We start from the raw sequence: 12,342 nt of genomic DNA, 5'->3' as shown, positions 1-12,342 counted from the left end.
TTTTCCCTATTGTAACTGTTGGCTGTCATTACGACAATTAAGATTTACGATGTTGAAATTCACGCACGGGACAGTGGCGCATCCCCTAAGGGGCCTTCCTACTCCTGCTAATGCTGCGCCTATATGTGTGCCTTGGATGATATTTTGAACATCTTCATTGAAACTGTACTTTATTTCATGTTCCATCGTTTTGTTTTCTCCCTCATGCCCAACCGGACTCGGTGCGTAACGTAACGAAAATTGGAAATAAGATTAATTATCTTGTTTGCACACTTTTCGAAATTGGCGTTTTGGGAGCTTTTTTCTGTGTATTCTACGCGTCGTAGGCTGGTTCGAGCGAGAAGTTTGGAAGGTTTTTGAAGGGAAAAAAACGATATAGACACACGTTACGAACAGCGTTACGAGGCAACTTGGTTGATTATCAATTCCGGTCTGATTACGAGGCCCTTTTGCTCTAGTACCGTATCTCGCGGGGTTTTGTTAAAGGTGGAAGAGGCTTTTTTACAGAAAAATGAATAGAAAAAAGCAATAAATTAAAGCGACCCTTGGGCAGATTTTACGCAACAGAGATGGATGGTTCGGCGAATGGGAAATTCTTTCCGGTGTGAGGTGGACTGATTGACGCAGGTAATCGTAGGGGAAAATTGTTTTGTGTGACTATTAAGAAAATTGAATACTCGGAAAAATCCTTTAAATTAATTTAACTAAATAGTTACACTGGGAAAGGTTAATAAAATAGTTGTAATTAAGTTTTACAGTTATATAGTTTGTATTAAGTTATTAAGTTATATAGTTTGTAGATATTTTCCGTGTTGATTATTCTTCTAAATGTGAGACAAAATTTATGCAATTCCCAAAATTTTGTTTTTCTGGCAAGCAGTGTTCTGAGAAAACCAGTGTTTCAGGAATATTTCTCGTGAAAAGAGCAATGTTTCGCAGTATAAGTGGAAAAGTTTATATTCATAAAGAATATTCCTGGAACCAGCTCACAAAACGCCTGGACAACTTCTTGTGAAATGGTTCAAATTAGCTCCAAATAAATTGTTAACTATGATAAACTATGACAAATGTTCCAATGCTTTTGACTAGCGAAGGAAGGGCGCATCCAAAACGAACAAGAGAGAAGTGGTTCGGGTCGTATTTTGAATTTGTAGGTGCAATCGGTTCGGGATGACCTTATGCTTTGCTGCATCTACTCGCTGCACTCTCGGGTCAAGGAACTCAATTCCCATAGGAACGAGCGATCCGTAAAAAGTGTATAAAAGTGCTGGGGATTTTTGTTTAAAGCTGCAAAATTTGTGACAAAAACGTTCTTTTAAAGTTTGTTAGCTTGTTTTGAACAATGCATTAATAGAAAGCCGTTTTTCATAAATTATTAGATTTACCGATCCGATCACTTTCAGGCGCCCATTTCATATCGATGTAAATATCTTTAATTTTTTTTATAACTTTGTACTACACAGGACATATTCCACAATATAACTGGACACACAAAAAACACCGTTCCAATATAATTCTACAAAGCCTCCAGACAAATTTATCGCTCATTGAGTACGGCCCTTGCAAAGCCGCAGCTGTAAAAGTAACCATAACAACCATCTAGTGTGCTTATTCTTCCGTTTCGTGCAAGAGCTTAGCATTGGTGCCCATTCGAGAGAAGTTATTTGGATGGGGATACTTCTCAACGATTTCTGGGCGATCCCTACTCCCCCCCCCCTAGCAGAACACACAGAGCTTTAAAGCTTTGAAGGCAAATTTCGGCAAGGCGTCCGGGCGTTAACGAACTTTTCCTAGCGACCCAGCAAACACCACCCGGAATGATGAGTAAAGACATGCTCTCTGCATGAAATTCGTTCAGAATGTGGCAAGCACATCGCGCTTGAGAAACTTTATTCGATCTCCGTACGCTTGTACCGGTGGGGCAGGAAAAAGTGTACCAATCTGTTGGAAAGGAATTTGTTTGCATAAGTAATTAAGCGTCATTGAAAGTGACAGAAAACGAAGGCACGGAAGGACACAGCTTCAAGACTTCCGTCGCAACGCTATCCTTCGTTTTGGGAATTGCCTTCCGACGATGCAGAAATGTCCCACGAGATGATGCATTTCTGCTTTTTAGTTGCCCCAACCCGCAGTTGTGGTGTGTGCGGGGGGATGTGTCATGCAGAAAATTATGTTAAATTTTATCTTCACTTTTTGTAGCTCGGTTGAAAGCGAATGGAAAAGCAAAAAAAGGGAATGATTTCTAACGAAACAAAAAAAGGAATGATTCTAGTTTCCTCGTTGGTGTTACAGCTTTTTTCTGCAAAACGATAAGCTCGGAGTGGTAGGAAAAACAAAAACTTTTATCATTCTCCCTTTTTAAAAGTGACCAACCGAGCAATTCCGATGTCACCAATGCCGCACCTACCTTGTTCTGTCACCCAAACCGCTTTCGCCTAGATGATAAGTGTGTGGTCGTGAAAGGCACGGTTAGGTTGAGCGTAAAAAATAACGGCGTGCCGGAGTGAAACTTTACTCACCGGGAGTTGAAGTTTTTACACCTCACTAGCGCTGGCAAAGTTTTGTTCCTCGGAGGCGTCTGTTTCCTTTTCCGAGTGGCTTAAGAAAGCGGTGACACATATTCTGTCCAAGACAGCCTTACCGATGACACAAGTGGTTTGGTGAGAAAGTTTTAACGAACGGTCAGGGCTCGGGTGTGGTGACAATGTTGACGTAACAGATTCAAATTTTCGACAGGAATTTCCACTCATTTCTGTGGTTTGGAAGGGGATGTTGTTGCCCGAAGGGTTGGATGGGTTATGGTCGGTTGTTATCCTCATCTGAAGCTTCACAAATTTTGCAAGACACAAGAAATTGATTAATCTTGTGCCTTGTATCAATCACTTGCTAGATGCTTCCTTTCATTAAAACAGGACTTGGAAATACATAAAAGAGGATTTAAGTTGTCTTGTAGTAAAGTGATTTCTTAGGGTTGTAGTTGGCCATGAATTCGATAATTTAGTTATTGACAATCTGGACACAGTTTGTTGAGTTCACCTAACAAGAATTGGCTTATGAATGTTTCGTTATGGCAGCGAAATACTTTGCTCTCGTATTACTTATGAATCTGTTCTAATTTCTTTTAATTTTCGTTTCAGATTTGTTCTCATTGTTATTGTGTTTCATGCTCTGATATTTGGTTAAATATCAGAGGATATAAAATATAAATTCATTTCAATCGTTCTAATAGAGCTTTTTCACCAAGTTAGTTATTACTTTCTATCGAAACTGAAATCCAACACATGAGCATGAATTTATTTAAAAACATTGTATTGTTCGTTACTGCGTCCCATAATAGATAGTTTAGAGGCCAAGAAAGTTTACAAGCATCTATTGTTTGCCATGTACAAATCATGCTTCTTACGTTTCTTACTGGACTAGATGTTTATTTTCTGGACTAGAAATAAACATTTACACAATTTACACAATACACAATTTACCTTTACGTTTTGGGTGCTTTTCTCACTATTTCAATTTTATTGAAGTTTGTTTGTACTGGTTATATACCCTTACGAGTCATTATTACATTTTAAATATTAAGATTGAGCTTGAGCCTTTTCATCAATAGTTTGAAAGCAATTAAATTAGCAGTAAAAGTTTCAGCAACCAACTGTTATATGCCAGCTTGTAGTGTTAAAAGAATATGCTTATTTTCCTAGCGCATGAATAACATTGGATTTTTCAATTAGATTATACTTCGTTCACTGATGTTCCTTTAGTGTTTGAACCATCCAAACGGTTAACAACAATCGAACCACTATTAATTTATAGATAACTGCTGGTGCTCAAAAACCGCACCGTTTAAGCAGGTCGAACGGGCGATTCCATTAGTTAAATAGCTTTTTCCTGAAACCCATCCCCTATTGAATACCACCCGCCCTGTTCATTCCTCACATACAACACATGATCTCTAATTGAAATTCCAATCACTTCCGAATTTCTAATGCCACACAGCAAACCGCAACAATTCGTACACAAAAACGTGTCTGGCAAAGTTCATTAACCCACACGCTGTTGTTATCGAGGTGGAATGATCACACATACAACATTTCACGAACGAACAACACGTATGCGTAATGTAACGTGTAACACAGCATCCTTCCCCAAATGCGGGTTGGGAAATTAGAGCTGCTGGTTCGGGTAAAAAGCACGCGAGCGATCTGATAAATTGCTTTTCAGTCCACGGCAAAGACCCCAATTAAGGCATAAATCATCGTTCAGCGCATCAAATATCGTCAATTCCATTCCTTAAGGGAGGATGAAAATAGAACAAAATGAAAGAGGGGGAAAAAATGAAACCGAAAATGGGAATGATTGTAAAATCCACAAGGATGGAACGAAAGTACAAGATGGAAGACGGAATGTCTCAGAGAAAAGTTCCTCGGCAGGAAATCCTTTTCCTGTGCTGCTTCTTTTTACTGCTGCAAGTTGTTTGCTTTCTCATTATTAGTTTGTTTTCTTGCCCTTTCTTACGCTACGGGGAATTCTTTCCGGTAGGTCAGTTCAGCGTCTCAGGCGGAGGGAACTCAAGAAACAGTTGAGTTGAGCTCTTGTTTCCAACTTTAATTGGGTCTGGTGGAGCAGTTCATCTGAAATATCTTTTTTTTTTGTGTGTGTCCCGTTGAATTATACGATGGTGCAATCTTTCACATTGTTCCGCTGGAAAAAAAAACACTTGCGTCGGAATTGTGTTGTTTGTAGAACATTTCTTTTCCTCCGCTCACAGCAAGATTGTAATTCAATTGGCGGTGTTATTGGATAATAAAACGATAAATTTGAGATGTTTAAAGTTTTAATGAGTTTTTTCGGCTAGTTCGGACACAATGCCAGTAGAGTGAGCTAAAAATAGTAAAATGAAATGATTTTGTTACGTGGTTTTGCATAACTTTAGGCTGAAACCTTTTGTTCCTGACTAATAAATTACCTGAAGTTGGGCAAACCTACCTACCTGGTAAGTTTGTGATTGTTTTCACACCTTAACAAAGCTTTTCATCTTTCTTTTCCGTGAAACGACCAACGGTAGGTTCATATTTTAATTTTCATCAAGCACAAATTACAACCTGCCCCGTAAATTGGCTCGTTAGCGTCGGGAAGTAGTGGCTTGACTGCGAAATCGGCTTGCCTAGATTCGTCAACCTTTTCCGCATCTTCTCAATCGAAAGGTGTGCCGCTTTCCGGGGGCTAATGAATTCTCACCGTTCGTGGAATTTGCAAAGTCACTTCCATTGTTAAGAGCTTTCAAATATGCGAAAAATGATGCCACATGCCACCGCCAATCTGGTACTTGGCCCTGGAGGCGTTTGAGTGATTGCGTCGAAGCACTTCTCAAGAATTCAAGCCAAATTAGAGTTTATTATTGAAGCTGTCATGGTTTGGCGGCGATATTGGTGCGTTATCGTGAATCTTCAGTTTTCGGTATTTCTGGATCGTTCAGCTCACTCTCGGCGGATGACGTTGATGGTGGTGGAGTTGGTGTTGGTGGAGGTATGGGGAACCGGCTAGCAATAGTTGCGAAAAGCTTCCGAAAAGCATCAGGCAACGAATCGGACACTTGACGTCCGAGTACCTGTGCAAGATAGTCGAGAAAAACTTCGCCAATAATTAGAACGTCGCTCGAGTACACGTTACGCTGCTGGTGATTGCGTGTAATTTTTTTCAGCGTCTCGTTAAACAGTGCCGGATCCTTGAGCCCATACTCGATGAGCGAACCGAACGCTTTAATGACGTGGATCGATTGGTTGTAGAGTGATTTATTGTCCACGAGCGTTTGGGCCGATGGGTCGTCGGTAAAATCAAAGTACGCAACATAATGTGGATGCTTGTGAAACAATCTGTAAAAAAGCAGATATCCCGATAATGATAACAATTTCTTGAATGGGTGGGAAAAACGATAAACTCACAGAAGCAGCATATTTCGTCCATGCACATCCAAATCCTTACGAATTAAGCCCCACGCACTGAAGAGGGTAATTTTCTCCGAAGCGGACAATCCGGTTGAATCCATCGCCGACGCGCCCAGCCGCAAGTCATCGTCTGCTAGAATGTTTGGTTGTTTTCGTTTCGCAACGCTACTTTTGACACGTATTCTGACAGCTCTCGCTTTGGGACGGGCGCCACCTACTACGATGTGCGGAAAAACAAAGTAAACAAAGCAAGGTGGGACATGTCCCGCAGCAATTTGAGGCGCATTCGCAACGCATACCTGCTCCGTTGATGTGACGGCTTAATTTGTTAGTGTTTAATAAGTAGCTGTGTGTGAGTGGGATTTTTGGTGGATTAAGTGACGGTGGTGCCTGCTGTTTGCTAAGGCTGGTCACGATCGATTTTTATCGATGGAACGTTATTGGGAGGATTGCTGTAACGCTAACCATACCGAACCACCACAGAAGAGCCACATTTCATCGCATTTTATTCAACAAGAGGAAAAGTTAGTTCCTTCCACTTGATTCTTGGAAAAGTAAAATATGTTACCTGCTTCTAGAGCCCTGTTGTTAATCAATTTCCGATCCAAACGCGACATACGATAGGATGCTATCCGTTTTGAGGATTGTTGGCTTCTGACCGGGTTGCTATGTAGGCATTACGTGTGGCACGACGTGAAGGAATCTTGAAGAAGCAGAAACAGCTGTAGAAATACAGCTAGAAACCTGGAAAACAGAACATATTACTGACAAGCTACCTTTAATGCCGGACGTGCGTCTTATCGTACTCAGCATCTTCGTATGCGTGCTGCAGATCGGAAATCGGAATTACAGTCACGTAAGCTCTCAAAGTGATATTTAGCGTACTTACGTGATCGCAACCCACACCGACAGAGCAACCATTGGCACAAAGAAATGATAGGAAAATCTTCCCCTAAACAGCAAGAATAGCCGGTACGGTAAATCTTTTTTGCCTACTACTTCAGATCGTCCGAAGCACGAGCACGACCCTGACCATTAGCAAACCAAATTCGCTTAGTGCATTCCGTGGCGGGGTGATAGAGAACAGTTGGCCGGATGATGGAAAGGAGCAGCAAAAGTAGTAATAAAAGTAAGTTTGCAAAAGCTTTGCGAAAAGCAGACACATTAAGCATCGATTTTCGCCATAATGAAGTAATGAAATTTTGTTTGCGTACGATGGGATCGTTCATTGGTGCCCTGCACGTCCAGTGCATGTCGTACAGCGCGGCAGAAGGTTTGGAAAGCGAAAGAGTTGTGGAAAATGGAAGGCAAAAAGAATACAGTGACACATGAAAAATGGGGCAAAGAATGAATGTAATTTGTATTGTGATATGAAATGATTTCTGACGTAAGTTTACATCTGGAGCGTGTGATAGCGTGTATGTTGGTATGAAACAGGGAACCACATCACATGGTATTTTCCCTCCCAACTTTTTTATCTGTATCAGTAGATAAGTACATATTCTAACGAGGGCTTGAAGCATACGAGTTTGTTGTGTAATGGTAGATCATTTATTATGACCGGAGCACAGTGGGCTGTTTGAGAACTATGGAATAGTAATGTTGGAAATTTGTTGAGACTTTGAACAGTTATTCCACACGTAGTGTTGATTTTTCGATAAATTGTGTGAGGCCGGGGCCACACACGATCGAAACAGAGCGAAACGAAACATCAAAGTGCAACGCTTCGTAGCGCTTCTTTGACTGTATCACTCTGTTTCGTTGGAACTTTGCGCTTTGTCTAAGGAACTAGAGTTGAAGAAACTGTTGCTAACAAAACAAAATCATAAGTTAAAAGAGTGAATAGTTGTAAAAGCTGTAGTAAGAAACTATAATAATAAAATAAAAATAGGAATGGAGACGCCCAGTACCTGATTACCTGGCATGGAAACGCCAAATAGCTCGCTTTTGCATTTTTGTACTTGACGAGTTGCCTGTGATTTAACACACCTATTTTTTCGTTTATTTAAAGAGGCTTTGAGTGTTAAAATCTTCATTCGCCTTACAACACTCTAATTAATTGATAAATTGATAAAGATTCGAATTTTTTTATTTTTCCATATACTAAAAACATAGAAACGGCTGGTTCTAAGGCTTAATCAAATGCTAGTCTTGTATCAAACAGCCATCAAAACTTTTCCAAGCACTTTTATATTTCGAAAGATTCTTCCATAGATACTTGCCACCAACTACCAACCAGAGACAATATTTTATGTAAAGCTTTACATTCATCACAACTTTTATCCATTTATTCTTTCACGCTAATCCCTGCAATTGCCCATTGTGCAGTGACGTATGCAAGCACCCTTCAAGTGGAAAGGGAAAGTAAAGGCTGTTTTTGTCCTTCACCAGAATAAATAAGCCCACAGTCGAGCCAACGTCTCAACGACTTTCATCGTTGACGCAATTGCTCTCGCACGGTACGGTATGCAAAAGGAAAGCGAAGCAGAAAAAAAGACACTTGTGTCCTAAAACGAGTTTCTCCGTTGTTTCGATGCGTACAAGCGATTGCATACTGCGAACGGTACTATACCTCTTTCGGTGGAAGAAAGATACACCCCACATAACCTAATCGTTGGAGCAAGTGTGTCACTGTCTCGTAAGTTTTCCCATTTACGGGCTCTTGCTACGGTTCGAAGTGTTATGGTGTAAGGGACAGAGACCAACGTGAGATGACTTTCGCGACTGTGTACGCTGCCTGAATCCGTTGCTCGAATCGTAGAGAAGGAAAACACACCACACCATCAAGTTACTGATGATGAAGTTACTCTAGTGCGTGTAATGTTTTGCGTTGAAGATTACGACAGCGGCGTGCATTCGGTAGCCGGATTTACTGTCCTGACGGACTGGAACTGGTTTACCCCCGGATGAAAACCGAGAACAGAGTCATGTCTTGAGAATGGGATTACTAAACCTATTAGGGCTGTGTCTGCAGGAATATATCTCAAGCTGGACTTCCGGGTAGTGTACCGTGGGATGAAGATTATCTTTTTTTCGTTTGTAGGACGAAACGAAGGCTTATTTTCAGAGTAGCCAAACACATGTCGTTTGGTTGGGGAAGTTTTTGTAGAGCATAATTTCAACATAAACGCCATCCTTCTTGGGCTGGTGTGACCTCAAAAGCAATGGGAGAATTCTTGCCCATGAACGGTTCGCGTGGCTTAAAGCCAAGACGATAGAAATGCTTTCTTAGCGTTCCTCTTGCGACCATCTTTTTTTACTCTTCATTGAGAAATAAAACCACAAATACGATGGATAAAAGCAATCCAAGCGTAATGTGCAGAATGATAGCACTGATCACTCCTTGGAGGCTCATTTAGGATTTATGAAGCGAATTCTCGCTCCTGCCGACAGTTTACTGACCTTTTGTAAGCACTCCTGTCAGGGTTGACCACAGTAGCCATCAACTGAAACCGTGTGAATATTGCAAATTGATACTGTAGCGAGTGCCGTTCCGGACACTCGCTACCTTTCATCAGGTAGTAAGTTATAATTTGCTTGATGGTAAGTAAACTCCCTAATCGGCCATCACGGACCGGTGATGGTGTGAAAACAATATGAGCAAATAATATTCGATTCGTTTGTAGTTTGTGCAAGGTGCCACGCAGGTTTCCATTTGCTCTAATTGGGAAAAACGATCTACCCTAGTGTGTTCAGCGTGAGGTAAAGTGCTGGCGCTGGCAGCTTGTTGCTAAATGGCGACTGTTTGCAGTATGAAGCACCCAGCAGGATGTCATCGAATGCCGGTTGTTACGGGTACACGCTGGGCCGGACGATAATTGATCGGTGGTTCAATCGAAATGAAGCAGAGGGAATTGGAAGCTAATTCTCGGGATGAAATGTCATCACCATGACAGTGACATGTTCATCATGCTGATGCGAGTGGAATGTGATACGTGGGGTGTTACGGTGTGGGGAGCGTGAGATGAAGATGGGTGGTAGTACGTTTGCTAATCAGTGGGAATTGGCTCAGTTGTGGGGAGATTGTTGATTGTGTCCCGTGGTGCTAAAATGTTGATGGTTTCATCCACCCAACGATTGCTTGGATTGTTGCTGGGGAGCTTTTTTAGGGACGAGTTCAACGCACACTATCTTATCTGGACGGAAATCTGGACGGAAATGTTAAGTGATATTGGTATATCTATTTGTGGAAATTTACTTGAAAAGAAATGTTTATCAACTAAATTGAGAAAATACTTAGTATAGAAGAAAAGTAAATATCTTTAAAAAGTTTGTAAAATATTTCACACATTTAGTTGAACTGAACTTAGTGAGTTGAACTCACTAAGAAATGTAAATGATTTTACTTCCAACTTTAGTTAATTAGTTTAGGTAAATTAATTGTTTTATACAAAATTCATAAACTTAGGCGTAACTGTATATTTTTAATTTGTTTCGTTCAAACAGTTTTAAAGTATGCATTCCACACAACATCCCAAACTAAGAGGAAATCGATTAAAATTACTTGTTTTGCCCATTATTCTTATTCTCAATAGCCGAAGCTAAAAAAGTTAATAAACTTTCAATTCTCTATTTATCTTACCCATGTTCCCAAAGCATATCCTTCTCCATACCACTCCTGCACACAAGAATTTCAAACCACTGCTCTATCAAAAACTTCCCGAAAAATGGGGCTTCCCCATTCTCCGTGGCATGACATTGAAAAGGCCTTCGCCAAAAGGATAAGCTATTTACGTAATTATATCCCGAGAGAAAGAAAAACTACCAGCCAGCAAGAAAAAGAGAGAAAAAAGTAAGAAGAAAAAAAATTGCAAACCCTCCTCCTGCAAATATGGGTCTTTCTTTCTTGAAAGGTCACTATCGCGATAATGGACACCGTACAGGATGAGTCCGAAATCGCTCGAGACAACATTTCGAACATCCGCAAAGTCGGGTAAAGTCCGGCAATTTAGGTGAAAAAACGATCCACCACCCTGTAGCACCACGGTGCTGGGAGGTACCCGGTGGCTTAGCCTACCGGTGGGTAAAGGTTCGAGACAATCTGGCTGCCAATGGTGCTCGGTGAAAATTAGGTACTTTCGGTTTAATTACTTTCACTTTGTCTTCCGGTGAAAAGGGGATGGTTTAAAATTTGGCATCAGCATTTTCGTGTTTTTTTGTACTGTTTTAATTTAGTTATCTGTTTCAAAAGTGCGGAAAGTATCCAGATAGTCGATGAGTTATGAAGCTGAAAGAACTTTTTTTTTTATAAGTGCTGTATTTAAACTCAGAAGACTACAAAGATGCTTTTACCGGTAATTCGTTCAAAGGAACAGTTTTTGATGTTTTTTTTTCAAATTGAATTTTCTTTACCGTACAAAAACTGTTGTCATACAAGTACTTGCACAGCAACACGAAAAAAGGACGAAAAGCTTGAATCAACAAGCTAATTAATCCTGGTCAATACGAGGACTTTGGTATAGTGGGCCATTTTCAGCAAATATTTGTATCAAGTACGCCTGAAAGTATGCACTTCGGATGACTTTTCACACAGCTTATTAGACGAATAGGAGCACATACACACATCGATGGAGGCGCCCAGTCCTTATCAAACAAACTGCAGCTAACCAAATTTGAACCTTTTACCAACGTGAAAAATGAGAGTCAAAGGCTCGAAAAGAAACCTTTCGCTATCACCGCAGTTACATGCTCGATGAAAAGTAAACTTACCGAACAATGTTTATCTTTCCGCGGGTGGTAAAATGTTGCCATTACCACAAGCTTGGTGTGTCATACGGGTGGGACGAGTGTTCACCGTTTTAGGTGATTTTTATTTTCTGCGATTTTTCATTCCCTTTTTTTTACATAAGAACACGTTAAGTATGCGCTGTTCGTTTGGTTTGTTGCTACGGTAATTACCAGCGACGGTATGTAGCGCCAAATTGCCCCAACCGTGGGTATGATCGGTGGGTTGGCAAGATGCAGGACGCTCTCATTGCCAAGCGTCAAACGATTACTGCCACCAAACGATGGGTATGGTGCCTTCCAATTTTCAACACTCTTGAAACTGCAATGACAGCCGACCGTAGCGTTCGCAGGGTATGACACCATCTCCACCTTAGCCAAAAAACGAAACGAACCATTAAACCTTCGCGGAAAGAGAAGCTCTAGATGTAATAAAGCAAAAAAAAAAAGTCACAATCGTTACCCCTGAACAAAGAGGGCTCAGTTCGGCTCCGGGCACTCTGAGCTTCCAAGGCTGGTTTGAAGTTTTCCCCAGACAGAAAGATGCATGAAGAACTGCGCTCGTTGCGCTATGTCACCGATGAAAAGCTCACCAGCATCCAGGGTTTGTGGGTATTCCGTGTAGAAAGAAGAAGAATTTTATTTCATTTTCGCCATTTATCGTTGTCGTTTAATC

General features: G+C 40.9%; 2 protein-coding genes across 4 annotated transcripts in view; one reads left to right on the top strand and one right to left on the bottom strand.

Moving 5' to 3' along the window:
• Nucleotides 1-12,342, top strand: part of LOC126563864 (transient receptor potential-gamma protein) — a 46,470-nt gene that overhangs the window by 3,805 nt on the left and 30,323 nt on the right. The gene's annotated exons all lie outside the window — the stretch shown is intronic.
• On the bottom strand, nt 5,432-6,043 carry LOC126565492 (myoglobin-like). Its single transcript, XM_050222674.1, has 2 exons — nt 5,940-6,043; nt 5,432-5,870 (listed from the first exon to the last, which is right to left on the bottom strand). The coding sequence occupies exons 1-2, from the start codon at nt 6,041-6,043 to the stop codon at nt 5,432-5,434; spliced, it is 543 nt and encodes a 180-aa protein (XP_050078631.1).

Source organism: Anopheles maculipalpis, chromosome 3RL (assembly GCF_943734695.1).
Source record: "Anopheles maculipalpis chromosome 3RL, idAnoMacuDA_375_x, whole genome shotgun sequence".
Lineage (NCBI taxonomy): Eukaryota > Metazoa > Arthropoda > Insecta > Diptera > Culicidae > Anopheles > Anopheles maculipalpis.
This window is presented reverse-complemented; position numbering and strand designations above follow the sequence as displayed.

What these genes read in the sequence shown, in the direction of transcription:
- LOC126565492 (XM_050222674.1), bottom strand. Translation starts at nt 6,043, where the DNA reads ATGGATTCAACCGGATTGTCCGCTTCGGAGAAAATTACCCTCTTCAGT. An exon ending in GGACGAAATATGCTGCTTCT is followed by an intron (nt 5,871 to 5,939) that starts GTGAGTTTATCG and finishes GCTTTTTTACAG; the next exon opens with ATTGTTTCACAAGCATCCAC.